Source organism: Anolis sagrei, chromosome 2, assembly GCF_037176765.1.
Source record: "Anolis sagrei isolate rAnoSag1 chromosome 2, rAnoSag1.mat, whole genome shotgun sequence".
NCBI classification, from domain to species: domain Eukaryota; kingdom Metazoa; phylum Chordata; class Lepidosauria; order Squamata; family Dactyloidae; genus Anolis; species Anolis sagrei.
Genome location: NC_090022.1, coordinates 276,336,256 through 276,356,218, shown reverse-complemented (window position 1 = coordinate 276,356,218; position 19,963 = coordinate 276,336,256). Strand labels below are relative to the sequence as shown.

The 19,963-nt window shown below is 43.2% G+C and overlaps 1 protein-coding gene across 6 annotated transcripts in view; it reads left to right on the top strand.

Moving 5' to 3' along the window:
- The window catches only part of NIM1K (NIM1 serine/threonine protein kinase), a 41,934-nt gene extending 28,075 nt beyond the window's left edge, over positions 1–13,859 (top strand). For all 6 annotated transcript variants that reach the window (XM_060761447.2, XM_067464616.1, XM_067464615.1 and 3 more), the window contains exons 3-4: positions 11,189–11,457; positions 13,006–13,859. In XM_060761447.2, coding sequence (XP_060617430.2) covers positions 11,189–11,457; positions 13,006–13,758 — 1,022 coding nt within the window. In that variant the 3' untranslated portion in view covers positions 13,759–13,859. The remainder of the gene's footprint in view (positions 1–11,188; positions 11,458–13,005) is intronic.
- Positions 13,860–19,963: the final 6,104 nt, after the last annotated feature.

Below are 19,963 nucleotides of genomic sequence, written 5' to 3'. Positions count from 1 at the left end.
TTGTTTGAGCTCTTGGCCTTCCCAGGTAACTTTCAATTTCTTGTTGGCTTCATGGTTACATAGGTGGAAAGCACACACTTGTGTCTTGGCAGGGTTAGGCGTCATGTGGTTATCTTTGAAGTAGCTGGAGAGATCTTTCAAGGCATTAGTAAGTTGGATTTCAACTGTTTCAAAGTCTTTTGCTTGAAACAAGGTCATCAGAATATATAAAGCCCTTTGTGAGTGGTGGGTGTCAATATCGGTCCCTTCCCTACAGGGGTTCCAGAGGTCTAAGAATGGAAACATGGACTGACCAATTTGTGGCCCAGTTGAGATTGCTTGTGATTATTTTTTAAAAATATTGATTTTCTGTTATAAATACAAAAAAGGTGTGAATTGGCATATACAGGAATGCAAGCTAACCGCTTTTACAGAAGTTGTGTCCTTTAACATGTAAAGTGATGGCATTATATAAATAAATGATAATACAGTAGAACCTCCAGTCCAGAACTCCTCATGGATACCGAATACCCATGCTCAAGTCCAATTATATGCAATGACATAATAAAATTTTATCGCATATAAAATGATAGTTGTAAAAATTTCTTTTTGGAATTTGATATATATATATATATATATATATATATGTATTGGATTTTTAATAAAATATTAAAAACATGCAGAATCAGTGGAAATGGAACCCCACCTGTAATATTATTTATTTACCCCTGGTCGTGCAATGAGTTAAACACTTGTGCTAGCAGGACTGCTGACCAATAGGTCAACGGTTCGAATCTGGGGAGAACGGGTTGAGCTCCCTCTGTCAGCTTTAGCTCCCCATACGAAGACATGAGAGGAACCTCCCACAAGGATGGTAAAACATCAAACATCTGGGTGTCCCCTAGGCAACATTCCAGAGGTCATTCCAGGTATAATGTGTGAAAGCATCATATCCCATGCTAAAGCCTCACTGAAAGTCTGCAGGCTCTTCCCCCCTATTTTAAAACTCTGATCATGAAGATATCACATCATACCATCCGTCATTACTTCTCTCTCTATTCATTTTTGTATTATTGTTCCTGAAGAAGAAATCTGTTGATCTCATAAGCTTGCCCTCCCTTTCTTGTCTTTGTAAAAAGGCTAGATTAGCCTTCCTCAAACTTTTGTCCTGTAGGAAGTCTTGAAATGCTTTTTAGATATTAGGGAACCCCTGCATCAAAATATTATATCTACAGCTCAAAATAGAATGTTTTTATTTCCTAATTACAATCTTTTGCAGAGCCCAGGTGACATGTTGCTAAACTCTAGATTCCCAAGGAACCGTTTTTGAGAAACTGCCTGCTAAATTAATAGGGATTTGGATTTCTTTCTTGTACTTTTCCCATGTTGTGTTGGATCATAGCACTACCTATTCCAGGGTTTCAGTCCAGTAATTTCAGGACTTTCTAGTTTTGCTGCTTGTACTTTTTGTCTTCTACCTACAATATTGTGAAATTCCGTAACACTTACTTTAAGCAGAATGTAGGTTCCTCGTGCTCACACCGTGTCAGGGACCAAATTGACAATGACACAACCCTGAAACTCTGACATTTAATTTCCCCAGGGAGATATCTACCATTATATGGTTTAACTATTGATTATGATGTTGATGATTTAGCAGTGAAAAAGTGGGACAATTCATCTGGTAAAGTTAGCAGAATTGCCATGATGAAACTGATATTGGGTTTTTCATAATTGTGTTCTAGATTGTCTTAATTATTTGTTGACTGGAGCTTAAAACCTTAAAGAAGCTCTCAAGTAATGCAATTAACTTGGTTGGACTACTCATAGGAGCTTGTCTTTCAGATCTGGTTTCCTCTAGTTTCTGGTGGTCCATTAGCTCCGTGGCATATAATCAGAAGAGGGAATCTCTCTCTGATGGGCTGTCTGTATATCTTTTGGCATCTGAAACTAATCCTCCCACCCTATGCCTGCTTATGCATCATTACTTTTGAAAATGGATCTCAGAATCCACTAGATCACATGGTCACCAACTGAGGGAGACGTAGTTTTATAAGATTTTATAAACACTATATAGGGTTGGAAATCCCATCTGTAGAGTGTATATAGGCAAAAGTATAGCTTTGAAAAAGAGCTGCCACTGCAGTTTGAGGAGTATCTCTCTTGCCTACGGTCCCTAATCTTTCACGCAGCATTCTTGCTTTCACTTCCAAGAGATAAGCCAGTGCCTGCCAAAGCGCATTCCAGCATGTCAGGGTCACTTGAAGAAGATATGAAATTTCCAGTCTATTCCAGTTTCTGTTGTTTCCCACCTGTTTGCTTGCATAGAAATAGAGAGACAATCAGAAATGTATTAGGTAAGCATAGATCAATTGAATGGACAATGTGTTCACACCAATCAAAATGTGCTTTTTGAATTTCTGCAAAACAATAAAAGATTGTGACTCTATTTTTAGGGGTGCAGCAGTATTTTCATGCCAGGTTGTAGCGCAGCTGTTTGAGAATCAGCTGCATTAAAATCACTATTGACCGAAAGGTCATGAGTTTGAGGCCAGCCCGGTCGGAATAAGCTCCCGACCATTTTTCTAGCTTGCTGTCGACCTTTGCAGCCCGAAAGACAGTTGTATCTGTCAAGTAGGAAATTTAGGCACCTCCAGCAGCATGCAAAAGAATGAGGAAGTAGTCCATCAGTGTCACAAGTAGACTGTGAAGCGACAGCTCCCCTGGTTGCCAGAATTCGAAGCATACCCTCATAAAGCTGCTTGCTGCTTGTTGATACATAAATTCCCCCTGTTTGAACATCTGAAGCATACATTGTACTGGGTCAGATCATTAGTTTCTGTAATCAGTTGTCTATTCAGACTAATGGTGGTTGTCCACAGATTCGAACAGAGAGCTCTCTCACATCGCTTGGGCGGGTTTCTTTAAAAAAAAGAGAGAGCAGTAATAATTCAACCTGGACGTTCAGTAGATTACTCATATGCTCTTCTACTGAATGATATTGTCACCTCTGTGAAACAGACTTTTCAGGTGCAACCCCACATAAAGCATTGTTGTTTACTGACTTCAGGCTGACTTCGACTTATGGCTACCCTATGAATACAAGACCTCCAAGTCACTCTGTTTTCAATAGCCTTGCTCAGGTTTTGCAGACTCAAGGCCATGGCTTTCTTCACCTAAGACTATTCATCTGGAATGTGGTCTTCCTCTTTACCTACTACTTTCCACTTTGCCAAGCATTAAAGTCTTTTATGGTTTGTTTGTTTTTGTTTTGTTTTGTTTTTTTCATGTTAGGAGCGACTTGAGAAACTGCAAGTCGCTTCTGGTGTGAGAGAATTGGCCGTCTGCAAGGACATTGCCCAGGGGACGCTTGGATGTTTTACCATCCTGTGGGAGTCTTCTCTCATGACCCTGCATGAGAAGCTGGAGCTGACAGATGGGAGCTCACCCAGCTCCCCAGATTCGAACTGCCAACCTTTTGGTCAGCAGTCCTGCTGGTAGAAGGGTTTAACCCATTACACCACCAGGGTATTCTATGTCTTTCATAGTGAGTTATCTCTTCTCATAAGTACAACAGTCTCAGTTTAATCATGTTGACTTCCAGGGGGAATTGAGGCCTGATTCGTTAGAGGACCTATTTATTTGTCTTTTTAGCAATCCACAGTATTCATAGAACTCTTATTCCATATCACATCTCAAATTAGTTGTTTTTTTATTGATTTAAGTTACATTTATCTCTGTGTACAAACATAGCTCTTTCCACTATCCTGATTCAGCAAGGGCAATACCAATTAGTCCTCTCCATCCCACTTTTCCAACTGTTTTTAAAATGCCATTGTTTCTCTCTTCCTTTTCCACTTTCTTCTTTTGTTCTCAGCTTATTTCGGTTGCTGCAAATTGAATTTAAAATACAAAAAGAGTTTACACTCAGTTAACCCAGTAGAGGATTGTATTTTCCATCTTAATCATATTCTGATATTGTTTGCCCACTTGCGTCCAAGTTTTCACAGTAGCTGCCACATGGACTTTTCTGGGTGTCCTCTAGGCTAACCTGCTGCCATCCAAAACAGTGAAGGGTGTTTTATTTTCCCCATGTAAATGGCCACTGCAATTTAAAAAGAATATTGACAAGCCAGTGAAGAAAGGAGTGGGCATAATCTTGCTCTTTCCAGTAGCCTCAAGCAAAAACAAGTTACTTCAGCTTCTCCTAGCTTGTGTGTTCTTTCCCGTTAATGTCTTTTCCATCTTAATCACATTCTTGTGTGCATTTTTGTCCCATTTTCACTTGGAGGATATCGTCTACGGGAGGTGCCACATGCCCTCCACTGTGCATTACTTAGGCTAACCTGATGCTCTCCAAAACAGTAGAGGTTTATTGTCCTTTCTCCACAAAATTATTCCCCAAAGATGGTGATTTGGTCCATGTTCTTGGTCCATGTTCTTCAGTCACCCATGTTCTTCAGTCCCCCAATTTGTCGGACAGAGAACTATTATGGAGCTGCAATAAAACATGTGGGCCACTTTGGCCAGTTCTGAAATACAATTTAACTTCCAGTTTGGTTATGTTTTGTAATGGAATTAAGCATCCTAACATTTGGAATAGGGGCCGACCAAGGGCAAGATAGATGGATGGCATCCTTGAAGTGACTGGACTGATCTTGAAGGAGCTGGGGGTGGTGACGGCCGACAGGGAGCTCTGGCGTGGGCTGGTCCATGAGGTCACGAAGAGTTGGAGACGACTGAACGACAACAAACATTTGTCTCAGGAAGCAAAATGTGGCTTAAAAGCAACTCAGCACACTGGACTGGAATTTTTCAGGTTATCAGGAATTTCATTAACATAAGTCAAACATGGACAAACTGGCCGTCCAGGTTTATTTGGACTGTGGTTTGCTCTCACCATTGGGCTGCAGCCCAAGAACATTCCTCCATGTGATTCCTCACCACAGATTCATATCTGCTGAACAGACACCTTCCAAAATATGAGACTATCTTGCTAGTACAGGTAAAGTTCTGTCTGTGTGGTTCCCCTCCCTTTGCTCCAGCCTATCCAAGAAAGACTTATGTTGTCAGGTTGCCAATTGTGGATTTATCTGCTGCACAAGCATGCTAGATGTCCATGCAGGAGGGTTAAATTAGGCCCCGAAGCTTTGGTAAATCTCTGCTGCTAATCCTCAGAAATGCAGATTGGTCTAAATGAAAATTGTAGCCTATCTGAACATGTCTCCTACAACCAGTGTGGTGCCATATATCTGCCAAGTCTGAGCATCAGTAGCTGCAGGACTGGGCAGGGTTTGGTCAAGATCAAACAAGACATTTCATGCTTATTTGGTGGAGTTTGGGGCTTATGTCCATTGTCAGTGCTGATTGCCAGTGCAATGGAGCTTCCTTCTCCATTCCTTGTACGCTGCTCACTATCAGTTCTAGAAGGTCTTTGAGCCCCCTTGAGAAGGTTTTGGAGGCAGCGGAAGAAGCAATTCCCAATTCCTTACCAGTTCTGTTGGGGGAACTACTTCCATCAATAGCATCATCCTGGTCTTTGTTTTCCTTTTGCATAGTTGACCTTCTTGCCTCTATTTGCTATCCCAGATTGTGAAATTCTTCTGAATTTTCTGTCCCATGGTTTATCACATTATGTTGCCTGATATTGAATATAATTTCCCACAAAGCAGCCTACCAAAAATGCATAGAATACACAATGCAAACGTTTTGAAACTCTGTTGGCTTCTTCATTGGGCAAAAGAGTTAAATCTCTTATAGGAGCAGAGGGGGAAATGACACCGCCAAAGTCACAAGCTTGCATTTTGTCAAGATGTTGTTGTCAATTAAGACGTAAAGAAATTCATGTAGGAAGTGGCCATTCCTCTCTTTATCCATTTATTTTAAATTATTTATTTACAGTACAGTAGAGTCTTGCTTATCCAACATCAATGGACTAGCAGAGCGTTGGATAAGCAAAAATGTTGGATAATAAGGAGGGATTAAGGAAAAGCCTATTAAACATCAAATTACGTGATGATTTTACAAATTAAGCATCAAAACATGTTTTACAACAAATTGACAGAAGAAGCAGCTCAATACAGAGTAACACTATGTAGTAATTACTGTATTTATGAATTTAGCACCAAAACAGACAAGGGTTTGTTCTGTCTCCTGCCCTGGACATTATTCCGTTAGATAATACAGAATGTTGGATGTGCGAAGGTTGGATAAGCGAGACTCTGCTATACTGTATTTATATTCCACTCTTCTCACCCCAAAGGAGACTCATGGCAGATCACAAAACATACATACGCGGTAAACATTCAGTGCTGTTGTATACACAACTAAACAGACAATTATACATAGATAAGAGGTATGTATCTTAGCTTTCCCCATCTTTAGGCATCTTGGAAGTTGTTGTGCTCAGTTCTGACCATGGGGGTGGGGGTGACGCTCCATCTTCCTGCTGAAGATTTTCTTCATCCTTTTGGATTGAAGCGTCGGCATTTCTTCTGGGTGCCTCAGAACACTTCCCCACTTTTTATGAGTAATACCTATTTAACTAATCACATTTTTGCTATCGGACCGCTAAGTAGGCAGAAGCTGGGCTAAAGGCCAAGAGCTCACCCTTACCCAGCTTTGAACTGGCAGCCTTTCGAATGACAAGATTGACTACAGTTGGTGTTTGACCTGCTGTGCTAAAGCTGGCCCTTAGGTTTTAGAAGCTGTAACATCCAGAAAATAAAATTTAAATTCCATTAGCAACTTTAAAAACAGCTCCTTAAGAAATCCATGGTTATCAGTGTCTTTATTAGGCAAGGAATATTGAATCTCTGAAGAAACATATGTATTAGAGCAGTGGTTCTCAACCTGGGGTCCCCAGGTGTTTTTGGCCTACAATTCCCAGAAATCCTAACAGCTGGTAAACTGGCTGGGATTTCTGGGAGTTGGAGGCCAAAAACATCTGGGGACCCAAGGTTGAGAACCACTGTATTAGAGGAAAGATGGCTTAGAGATAGGGAAATGCTGGAAAAGAAATGGGACAGTTGTGGAGAGGAACTGAATAAGGTGTTGAGTACTTGTGGATGAATACATAGTTCAGGTGTTAATGTGTGTGATCTAATTGCATGATAATGTATGATCCAATTGTGTAAATGTTTATGTTGGTCTTTTTTTACAACTGGGTCTGTCCATTCCTATTAACTTTTGATAGCATCAGGACACACTTATCACAATGAACCCACTGAATGACATATCAACTGGTCCACATAAGGATCACCTGGAGACACGAGTACCTGATCCAGAGAGGGATCTTCAATGAGTGACAAGATCAAAAGGGTTGGAAGTACCAGCCTGGAGTGGGGATCCATTATATCCGCTCTCAAAGAGTTAGAATGCAATTATCTGTGTACCTTACTCAGAGGTAGGCTCCTTAGAACTTCTTGGAATTTACTTCTGTTGTTGTTGAACCTGACCCTATGAAAGCCATGCCTGTGCATGCAAGAGCTATTTAGCGTCACACACATAATCCATAAGCACCTTTCTAGGTGAAACCTACCGTGCCACCTCTGAGCTTTGTTTCAGATGGTTACATCAGACATTAGGCTTTGCCTTCTCAAACTGCCTGCTGCCAGGCTGCTTTTTTAGAATGACCTAATCTCCTCTCCTCAACTTCTCAAAATGTACAAATAGGACTTTAAAAAGAAACTCTAGGTCTGGATTTCTAAGCAATGTGGTGATTGACAGTGTTTTGAACTCCCCAGGTGATAGAAGAAGAAAAAGACTCTACAGGCAGTCTTCAAGTTACGAACAATATTGGTTTGTTCTTAAGTTGTATGTAAGTCAGAACAGATATATTTTAAAGTGTAACTCCAGATAGATAGATAGATAGATAGATAGATAGATAGATAGACAGACAGACAGACAGACAGACAGACAAGCTTTGGATAGCATAGGGAAGGATTAACATGCTTGTGGTGTTTGTTTTGCTGTCTGTGCCCCTGTTCAGAAGATTTCACTGCACTTTCCGTCCCTGTAATAATTTTAGAAACAAAGATTGGTGATAAAGCTTCAGTTGAGACACCTTTTTACTATGATAACTCTTCCACGAGTAAATTTCCCTTCAAAGGGGTAGATTTTGTTGGAGCATGTAAAAATCAGTTGATGTTGACGGAAAAATGCAAAGCGTGAAGCTGATTGGTTGGGCTATGACCGTGATGTTAGCCGAGCCTGGGAATTTGACAACAGTTACATGTGCAGGGAGCTTGCCAAGAAAATATATTAGTTTATTTTCTGCTTCTGGGCTGCTGGAAGGAGACTCTTCACATAAACACCTAAGTACCATTTGAATCTCTCTCAAAGGACACTGTGTGAGTAAAAGCAACTGTTCAAATGTCTATATATATGTTGCTCTGCATAACAAAGAAATAAACACCTTATGCTTTACTGATCATCAGTGTGGCATATATGGAGCCCCCGGTGGCGCAGTGGGTTAAACCCCTGTGCCGGTTGGACTGAAGACCGACAGGTCGCAGGTTCGAATCCGGGGAGAGGCGGATGAGCTCCCTCTATCGACTCCAGCTCCTCATGCGGGGACATGAGAGAAGCTTCCCAGAAGGATGATAAAAACATCAAATCATCCGAGCGTCCCCTGGGCAACGTCCTTGCAGACGGCCAATTCTCTTACACCAGAAGCAACTTGCAGTTTCTCAAGTTGCTCTTGACACTACCAAAAAAAAGTGTGGCATATATCTTTTCTCTAGCAAGACAGTGTGTGGATTGATAAAGGCATGAATTATATGTGATTTTTGTTCCGCCACAGATTTCTCTTCCTGCTGTCTCAGCTCCATTCCTAACAATGAGTAATTTGTAAGTTGGGTGTTATACTTCAGAGACTGCCTGTATACTGAAAAATACTGCAATCTACATTTTTGTAAGGCAGTGGTCCTTAAACTTTTCTTCACCACAAACCCCCTTTCAAATATCTTTGGTGGTTGTGAACCCCAAAGACTTAAGGCAGTAGACTGCATCAAAATAATTATTTTGATTTTCTGATAAAGGTCCTTCAAATTAAGAGAGGATGGGATATAAGGATATAATAATAGGAGTATGTGCACATACTCCTATTATTATAAGCCAAATACAAATCTAAAATAATAGTTTCAACACTAATAATAGTTAAGAATTGAATTCTTTGTGGATCTCCTGTGATGTCATCATGGACCCCCAGAGGTTCCCAGATCCCAGGCTGAGAGCCACGGTTAGAAGGGATTTTGTCTAGACTTGAAATATCTCCAGAATCCTGCTTCCAAATTAATACTGTTGCAATTAAAAAGACGCCTGGAGCTCCACTTTGGAAGCTTTCCCCAAAACTCCCTCAAAGGCATTTTAATAATTCTTTTAATGTTCTGTGTTTTTTATTTTGCATTGTTCTTTACTGGTGAGATTGCTGTCTCATCATTAATGAGCTGCAATTCCATCTGTTTACGACAGTTGGGATGTATTTTCAGTATGGTAGTCCCATTGAGTTGATTGAGGCTTCCTCCCAGGTGAGTTTAGGATTGCACATCCGTTCTCTTATAAAATTATGTAGACTATAGTATTATTCAGAATAGAGACCTGAATCTGAAGTCATTTTCAAAAAAAGGTAAAGGTAAAGGTTTCCCCTGACATTAAGTCTAGTTGTGTACAACTCTGGGGGGTGGTGTTCATCTCCATTTCTAACCCAAAGAGATGGCATTGTCCATAGACATCTCCAAGGTCATGTGGCCAGCATGACTGCATGGAGCACCGTTAACTTACCGCAGAAGCATACCTATTGATCTGCTCACATTTGCATGTTTTTGAACTGCTAGGTTGGCAGAAGCTGGGCCTAACAGCAGGAGCTCACCCCACTCCCCGGATTTGAACCACCAACCTTTCAGTCAGCAAGTTCAGCAGCTCATAGGTTTAACCCACTATGCCACTAGGTGACCCTTTTAAATATAGAATGCTTTAAGTCAGAGACCTCTAAACATTGTCAGTCCCATAGCATTAATCCTTTTTTTTTCCTTCTTAAGGGATGGCTATAGTCCCTCCTTTTTAAATAACTTCTGAGGTCCAGAAGCTGAGGTTGCCAACATATCTCAAGGCAGGACTGTAGAATGTGTTGCCCTATAGCTATTGCTGGGCTGCAACTAGCCATCAGGGCCAGTGGTTTGCCTACTCTGGAATATGCAACATATACTTTTCCTTCTTTAGGGGTCCCTTTCCAATTTATGATATTGCATCTGTCATATACATGTGTGTGTGTGTGTGTGTGTGTGTGTGTGTGTGTGTGTGTGTGAATGGCTGGCTGGCCCTTTGTCAGGAGGGCTTTGATTATGTTTTCTTGCCCTGGTGAAGGGAGTTGGACTGGATGGCCTAAAGGCAACATTTCTCTGCCTGGGAAGTCAAGACCTGGGGGGGAGGGTCACCAGGGTGGTGTCAGATGGGTCACCAAAGACCACCAGAAAACACAGTATTTTCTGTTGGTCATGGGGGTTCTGTGTGGGAAGTTTGTCCCAATTCTGTCGTTGGTGGGGTTCAGAATGCTCCCTGATTGTAGGTGAACTATAAATCCCAGTAACTACAACTCCCAAATGTCAAGGTCTATTTCCCTCCAAACTCCATCTGTGTTCATATTTGGGCATATGGAGTATTTGTGCCAAATTTGATCCAGACCCATCATCGTTTGATTCCACAGTGCTCTCTAGATGTAGGTGAACTACAACTCCAAAACTCAAGTCAATACCCACCAAACCCTTCTAGTGTTTTCTGTTGGTCATGGGAGTCCTGTGTTCCAAGTTTGGTTCAATTCCATCGTTGGTGGAGTTCAGAATGCTCTTTGATTGTAGGTGAACTATTAATCCCAGAAACTACAACTACAACTCCCAAATGACAAAATCATGTTTTGAGTGATGGTCACTCCTTGTGTTGTGAGACGTTTTGTTGCCTAATTTGGCGTGATTTCGTTCATTGGTTCTTTTGTTTTTAAGGTACTCATTATGCACAGAGCATTTATATATATATAGATATAGAAGTAAAACCAGTAAACATTTTAAAAGACTATTTCAGAAAGTAGCTTGATACCGAGGATAGATATTATGGAACTAGGTGGATCATTTGTATGGTAAGGAAATGCATGTTATTTTCTCTCTTCAGCATTATATCCCTTGTATTTATTAACAAGTAACAACTTCTTTTTCAGAAAAAGTAGCTATCAAGATCTTGGATAAAACGAAATTAGACCAGAAGACACAGCGGCTACTCTCCCAGGAGATATCCAGCATGGAGAAGTTATACCACCCCAACATCATCCGGCTTTACGAGGTCATGGAGACACTCTCGAAACTGCACCTTGTGATGGAATATGCCAGTGGAGGGGAACTGTTTGCTAAGATCAGCATGGAAGGAAAGTTGTCAGAAGCGGAGAGCAAGCACATCTTCTCCCAGATTTTGTCTGCTGTTAAACACATGGTGAGTTTATTGTGTTAATCTCTCCAGTAGCATTTTTTTCTCAGTCTTTCTTTAAGCTAACCAGATATTGGGTTGCTGAGAGTATTCTGGGCTATATGGCCATGTTCCTGAAGCATTATCTCCTGACGTTTCTCCCACATATGTGGCAAGCATCCTCTGAGGTTGTGATGTCTGTTAGAAACTTGGCAAGTGAGGTTTATATGTCTGTGGAATATCCAGGGTGGGAGAAAGAACTCTTGCCTGCTTGAGGCAACTGTGAATATTGCATCTGGCCACCTAGATTAGTATTGAATGGCCTTGCAGCTGCAAGATCAAGAAGAAGCCACGAGAGTAAAGGCAAAGATCCACCCAGAGGAAAAGTGAAGGGAACCACTGACTGCATAAGGAAGCTGATGAAGAAACACAACATACAAACTATCTATAGATCCACTAAGAAAATTCAACAAATGCTACATTCAGCAAAGGACAAGAGGGATCCTTCCACCTCTGCAGGAGTCTACCGTATACCTTGCAGCTGTGGACAAGTCTTCATAGGGACCACCAAATGCAACAATGCCCAAACACGAATCAAGGAACATGAAAGGTACTGCAGACTAATTCAAACTGAGAAGTAAGCCATAGCAGAGCACTTGATGAACCAATTTGGACACGGCATATTATTTGAGAACACAGAAATGCTGGACCACTCTAACAACTACCATGTCAGACTACACAGAGAAGCCACTGAAATCCACAAGCATGGGGACAATTTCAACAGAAACCATAAAAATCAACAAAATCTGGCTACCAGTATTATTTATTTACTTTATTTACTGTCCTGATTTTGGAGGTAAAAAAACCTCCAAAATCAGGACAGTAAATGAAGAGCAACACTCAGAAAAAGGGGGGAATTCCAGGCATGAAACAATCAAGGCCAGCTAACACCTCCTAATGAAGAATTCCCCCAGGCAGGCAGACAGTCTTTGAAGCTGCAAGGCCATTCAATGCTAATCAAGGTGGCCAACTGCAATATTCACCCCTTCCTCAAGCAGACAAGAGTTCTTTTTTCCATGCTAGACATTCCACAGATATATTAACCCCACTTGCCTAGTTTCTAATAGACCTCACAACGTCTGGGGATACCTGCAATAGATGTGGGCGAAACAGCAGAGGAAAATGCTTCTGGAACTTGACCATGCAGCCTGGAAAACTCACAGCAGCCCAGTGATTCTGGTCATGAAAGCCTTTGACAACACATTGTCCAGATATTGTTGGACTCAAATTCCCATCAACCCCAGCCAATCGGGAGGAATACTGGATGTTGTAGTCCTTTAACAAAATTTACAGAAATAATAGAGTATGAAAGACTAGCTTTCTTCATAGCACTTACATTTTTTCTCATGATGTTGTAATAGTCCTTTCCAAGTGATATTAGCATTCGGTATAACTGGGGTTGTAATTGAAGACAGCTCATTAGCATCTCTCTGCTTGAGAACGAAGTACTGCAAAGAGACAAAGCAGAAGCTATCTAAGGTCTTGTTTTTTTCCTCTTTTTATTTTGCTCTGCAGCATGACAGCAACATAATTCACCGGGACCTGAAAGCCGAAAATGTGTTTTATACCAGTAACACCTGTGTGAAAGTGGGAGATTTTGGATTCAGTACGATAAGTAAAAAAGAGGAAACCTTGAACACTTTCTGTGGCTCCCCTCCTTACGCCGCCCCAGAACTTTTCAGGGACGAGAGCTACCTTGGGGTTTATGTGGACATCTGGGCGCTGGGGATTCTCCTCTATTTCATGACAACCGGAGTCATGCCCTTTCGAGCAGACACCGTGGCCAAACTGAAGAAGTGCATTCTTGAAGGGACGTATATCTTACCCTCGTTCCTTTCCGAACCTTGCCAGAAGCTGATTCGAGGAATCCTTCAGTCAGTCCCGTCCGAACGCTACTCCATCGAGTACATCATGAGCAGCGAATGGATGAAAGGAGTGCAATATCCAAAGCCCATGGAACCATTCAAACTGGATCCAAAATATTTGTCAGAAAGCGGAACGCTAAGACAGGAAGAAGCTGAGGTGAAAAAAGTCCTGATCAGTTTGGGAATCACAGAGGAACATTTTCGGAATAACCATGGAAGAAACACTCACGGTTCAATAACTGGGATCTACAGAATTATTTTGCACAGAGTTCAGAAGAAATGGGCCATCGAGGCTGTGCCTATAATCAGCCAACCAGAACCCAAAGAGGAGGAAGAGTCAAAGAAGGTGCACCCTACCTACCAGGGACTAAAACATTCCTCAAAACTCTGTTTGATTTTATAAATTATGTGGCTGGCCTGGTCTGTTTCTTTGGTATGACTCAATTCTTGCCCTTAGCATTTTTTGTAATTTTGAAATAAAAAAATTAAAAATATAAGATTTAAGACTGTCTCGTGTTTAATTCTTCTCGCAGAGAGAAAAATCACCAAAACACTAATGGCCAATGGAAGTCCTTTTAAAAAATTAATTTTAGTTATTTGTTACCTTGCTGCAAAGATGTGCCAGCCCATGCTTATTTTCTCATTTATTTATTTATTTATTTATTTATTTATTTATTTATTTATTTATTTATCTATCATATCAGAAGCGAACCGAGGCTACAATTGTAATGTATTTTTAAAAAAACACGAAGTTTAAAAACTTAGAATTATATTAAATGTCCTTTGACAATGAGGTCACAAATAGTCGGAAGCAACTGAATGAATAAACAACAACCTTTGACCAGAAGCTGGCCACTTGGAGTGCCTCTTGTGTTGCTGTAAGTACACCATTGTGCACGTGGCAAGGCTCAAACTGCAGTGTAGTAAGTGGTCTCTGGTTTGCTCTTCTCCACGTCTCATTAAGAGCCACATCCACTGTTTTAGCGTGGTAAGATGTGTTCCACACTGGGCATGCATATTCAGCAGCAGAGTAGCAAAGCGCAAGGGCAGATGTCTTTACTGTGTCTGGTTGTGATCCCCAGGTTGTGCCAGTCAGCTTTCGTGTGATATTGCTTCTAGCACTCACTTCTTGCTTGATATTCAAGCAGTGCTTCTTGTAGGTCAGAGCACAGTCTAGGGTAACTCCCAGGTATTTGGGTGTGCTGCAGTGCTCCAGTGGGATTCCTTTCCAGATAATCCTGAGAGCTCGAGATGCTTGTCTGCTCTTAAGGTGAAAAGCACACATCTGCATTTTAGGTGGATTAGGAATCAGCTGGTTAGGAATCAGTAACAGTAAGAGCACCTAAAGCTTCGGAGAGCTTCTGTTCAACCATTTCAAAGCTCCCTGCTTGGGCGGTAATGGCACAATCGTCAGCATAGATTAAACTCTCTGTCCCTTCTGGCAGTGGCTGGTCATTTGTGTAAACGTTAAACATTGATGGACATTAATCTCATTGAATTCAGTGGGGCTTTCTCCCAGGGAAAGCATACAGACGGTTGCAGCCCTTAGACAAAGATCCTATTAACCTTCATCTAAACAATCTGATGGTAAGAGCTGTTTCACAGTGGAACATGCTCCCTTGGAGTGTGGTGGTCTCCTTCTCTGGATGTTTTAAAATTGAAGTTAGATGGCCATCTATTGGGAGTTACTTACTTACTTAGGCGATCCCTCGTTGGACGAGTAAGATGGTCTTCCATCATGGGTTTCCTTGTGGGTCCGCATGTGGCTGTGGAGCCCTATTCTTGCTCTGCATCTTCTTCCGCAGTGAGGGCATTGGTTTCCAGGTGGAAGGCGGTCCCGGTCGGGGTTGGCTTGACGCGCCTTCCTCCTGGCACGTTTCTCTCTTTCACCCTCCACTCGTGCCTCCTCAAATTCTGCAGCACTGCTGGTCACAGCTGACCTCCAGCTGGAGCGCTCAAGGGCCAGGGCCTCCCAGTTCTCAGTGTCTATGCCAGAGTTTTTAAGGTTGGCTTTGAGCCCATCTTTAAATCTCTTTTCCTGTCCACCAACGTTCCGTTTTCCGTTCTTAAGTTCGGAGTAGAGCAACTGCTTTGGGAGACGGTGGTCAGGCATCCGGACAACGTGGCCTGTCCAGCGGAGTTGATGTTGGAGGACCATCGCTTCAATGCTGGTGGTCTTTGCTTCCTCCAGCACGCTGACGTTTGTCCGCTTGTCTTCCCAGGAGATTTGCAGGATTTTCCGGAGGCAGCGCTGATGGAATCGTTCCAGGAGCTGCATGTGACGTCTGTAGACAGTCCATGTCTCACAGGCATATAGCAGGGTTGGGAGGACAATAGCTTTATAGACAAGCACCTTAGTATCCCTACGGATGTCCCGGTCCTCAAACACTCTCTGCTTCATTCGGGAAAATGCTGCACTTGCAGAGCTCAGGCGGTGTTGTATTTCGGCGTCGATGTTGACTTTGGTGGAGAGGTGGCTGCCAAGGTAGCGGAAATGGTCGACATTTTCTAATGTTACACCATTAAGCTGTATCTCTGGCATTGGAGAGGGGATGGCTGGTGACTGCTGGAACAGCACTTTGGTTTTCTCGATGTTCAGTGACAGGCCAAGCTTTGTGTATGCTTCTGCAAAGGTGTTGAGAGTGGCTTGTAGATCTTCTTCTGAATGCGCACAGACGACATTGTCATCAGCATACTGGAGTTCTATAACAGATGTTGTTGTGACCTTGGTTTTGGCTTTCAGTCTGCTGAGGTTAAATAGCTTGCCGTCTGTCCGATAGATGATTTCCACTCCGGTGGGAAGCTTCCCATCAACAAGGTGAAGTATCATGGCGATGAAGATGGAGAATAAAGTTGGGGCAATAACACATCCCTGTTTGACACCCGATTCCACCTTAAATGGGTCACTTTGGGAGCCATTGCTGTCCAAGACTGTTGCCATCATGTCATCATGGAGGAGCCGCAGGATGTTCACAAATTTGCTTGGGCACCCGATTTTTTGGAGGATGGTCCAGAGAGCGCTGCGATTCACTGTGTCGAATGCCTTTGCAAGGTCGATGAATGCCATGTACAGAGGTTGGTTTTGTTCCCTGCATTTTTCTTGGAGCTGTCGTGCAGTGAAGATCATGTCCACAGTTCCTCTGGAGGGGCGGAAGCCGTTCTGGGATTCTGGGAGGGTGTCTTCTGAGAGGGGCAGAAGGCGGTTTGCAAGGATTCTTGCGAGGATTTTTCCAGCAGAGGTTAGAAGGGAGATACCTCGATAGTTTCCGCAGTCTGTTCTTTCCCCTTTTTTGAAGAGGGTGATGATGGTGGCATCCTTGAAGTCTGCTGGGATTTTCTCGGTCACCCACACTTTTTCTATGAGCTGGTGGAGTTGGTGTGTCAGCGCAGGTCCTCCCTCTTTAAAGATTTCAGCAGGGATCCCATCCGGTCCGCTGGCTTTGTTGTTCTTTTGTTGGCTGATGGCATTGCTGACTTCTTCCAAACTAGGCAGTGCTGCAAGCTCATCCCTGGTTTGTTGTTGCGGGATTTGTGAGAGGACCTCTTCGGCCACACTGGAGCTGCGGTTTAGGAGGCTTTGGTAGTGTTCTTTCCAACGTAGTGCAATTGACTTTTGGTCCTTCAGGAGTTTGGTTCCGTCTGATGAGCGTAGAGGCTGTATCCCATGGTTTCTTGGTCCGTAGATGACCTTTGTGGCTTTGAAAAATCCTTGAGCATTATGGGTATCTGCCAGGTGTTGGATTTCTTCGGCCTTCTTTGTCCACCAGATGTTCTTGAGTTCTCTTGTCCTTCTTTGGACCTCAGCTTTTGCACTGGCGTAGATCTTTTTCTTAGCAGCACAGTTGATGTCTCTCTGCCATGTTTGGAAGGCTTTCCTTTTCTTGTCGATTAGCTGTTGGATCTCGATGTCATTTTCGTCAAACCAGTCTTGATGTTTCTTGGCTTGGTATCCAATAGTTTCTTCGCAGGCTTGGGTGATGGAGGTCTTCAGTTTGTTCCAATGTTCCTCAACATTTTCGGGGTGTACTGTGGGTAGATGGTCCTTGAGTGCTGTTTGGAGATGGGCTCGCCTGGAGGGCTCCTGAAGGGCTTGGGTGTTCATTTTGCGCCTTGTCTTTCTTCCTTGGAGTCTGCGCTTGGGGGCGATCTTGATAGCCATCGTGGATCGGATTAGCCTGTGGTCGGTCCAGCAGTCGTCAGCACCTGTCATGGCTCTTGTGAGGAGTACGTCACGCCGGTCTCTGGCACATGTGATTACATAGTCTAAGAGGTGCCAGTGCTTTGACCGGGGGTGCTTCCATGATGTCTTGAACTTGTTTTTCTGGCGGAAGAGCGTGTTGGTGATGACAAGGTTGTGCTCCGCACATTTGGTGAGAAGCAGGATGCCATTCGAGTTGCTGTTTCCAACCCCGTCTTTTCCGATGGTCCCTGGCCACAGGTCGAAGTCTCGCCCGACTCTTGCATTGAAGTCCCCCAGGAGAATGATTTTGTCCTCCTTAGGTATCCCTGATAGGACGTTGTCCAGCTGACAGTAGAATTTCTCCTTGATGTCTTCGTCAGCATCTAGTGTTGGTGCATAGGCACTTATGATGGTTGCCCGTTGGTTTTTGGCAAGATCGATTCGGAGGGTTGAGAGTCGTTCGTTGATGCCAGTGGGTGCTTCGGACAGATGTTTCACCAGATCATTCCTGATGGCAAAGCCAACTCCGTGCATTCTTTGGTCTTTTTCGGGCAGTCCCTTCCAGAAGAAGGTGTAGCCTCCTTTTTCTTCCTTCAGCTGTCCCTCTCCTGCTCTCCGGGTCTCCTGAAGGGCTGCTATGTCGATGTTGAAGCGTCCCAGCTCCCTTGCAATGATGGCAGTTCTGCGTTCGGGGCGTTCACTGTCACTGTTGTCCATCAGAGTCCGTACGTTCCACGTACCGAAGTTCATTTTCCTTTTTTGGCCGCAGGGTGGTGACCCCACTGGACGCGGCAGTCCAGTCAGGGATAAGTGAGGCAGACTATGTTTAGGGCACCTTTTCTAGCCCCCTCCCCGTGTGGGGTGAGCAGAGTGGGTCCTAAAAAGGGCTGCTCAGTCGCGGATACAGCTGCCGAACTACTCAACTGCCTCGGACCTTGAGGTAGAGCGACTGAGTCCGTACCCACCGCCCATGTGCCAGTCTGTGACTAGGGGCTTCCAGATTTCACAGTCCTGCCCCCGTCGCCACTCGCTGATCGCCATGGGACTTTGGTTGCTTGGTTTTTATTTTCTTTGGAAGACGCCTGTGCGTGGGTTTTTTTAATGTGTGGAGGTCAGTGCACAACTGAACAACACACAGTCTTCACAGATGAGGTTCCACTGGTGATGTAGTTTAACACAATGACCATGGCTTCTCAGTCTGTTGCAGCCTTCTTCCGCCTTCGCAGCCGTTGTAACATGTGCCATGTTATCCTCCGCCTGCTCCGCCGTTGAGGTCTTTGGGTCTTCGGACTGTGCTTGGTCTGGAACCTCCCCCGCGGCCACTCCTGGGAGTGCACAACTCCAGTTGTTGTGCCCACAGGTTCATCGGAACACGCAAGCCCCCTCACCACGACAAGGTGACAGTCCATCGAGGGGGCTATTGGGAGTACTTTGATTGTGTATTGCATGGCAGGGGGGTTGGATTGAATGACCCTTGTGATCTCTTCCAACTCCATGACTATATGATTGAGTAGATTATATGTCACTATAGGAGATGGCAGCAAAGTTAAAATCGACACAGGTATGTTGCATGACTGAGGAGGGGGAGACGACTTTTGCCTCTGCCACTGCTATGCAGAATTCAGAAAAGTGCTTTAATGTCCACCAAATGGAGCATTATATCAGTTTGAATCACAACAGCTTTTGTCCCCAGAGTAGAGAGAGAGGAACGGGTCAATTTTCTATGTAAACAAGTTCTGCAGTGACCAGTTCCTCTCTATATTATATATATAGAGGAACTAGTCACTGCAGAACTTGTTTACATAGAAAATTGGAGATGGGAGCTGCCGTAACTTCCATGGGACCTTCTTTCATCATGGCACGTACTAGGCAAAAGGAGATCAAGTGTTAGGCAGTGGTTCTCAACCTGTGGGTCCTCAGATGTTTTGGCCTTCAACTACCAGAAATCCTAACAGCCTAATAAACTGACAGTATATATAGGAACTGGTCACTACAGAACTTGTTTATTTATACTGCAGAACTTATTTATTTATATATATAAATAAATATAAATACTGTCTGTGAGCAGTTGCAGGGTAAAAGTACGTAGAGATTTGCCCTTGAAGTGATGCAGCATACCTTTATTCCCATGTTTAAGATCTGCTGCAAGCAGAAACTAAAATACATGCCTTACATTCCATGTTTTAGTTCTATTGATTCTCCTTCAGATTCAACCCAGGAGTTAGCTATGCTATCTATCACATTTACGAGCTTTGACTTCAGAGATACAGAACTGTACATGGCTATCAGCTAGGCTTGGTTCGAAGTTCTGTACCTGTAATGGGTATGTTTTGTATCTCCCAGCTTCCCTAATGAGTTTGGCAATATCTAGTGTGTCTATATGTTAAGTAGCTTGCTTACGTAAAGATACAGCTGCAATAGAGTAGGA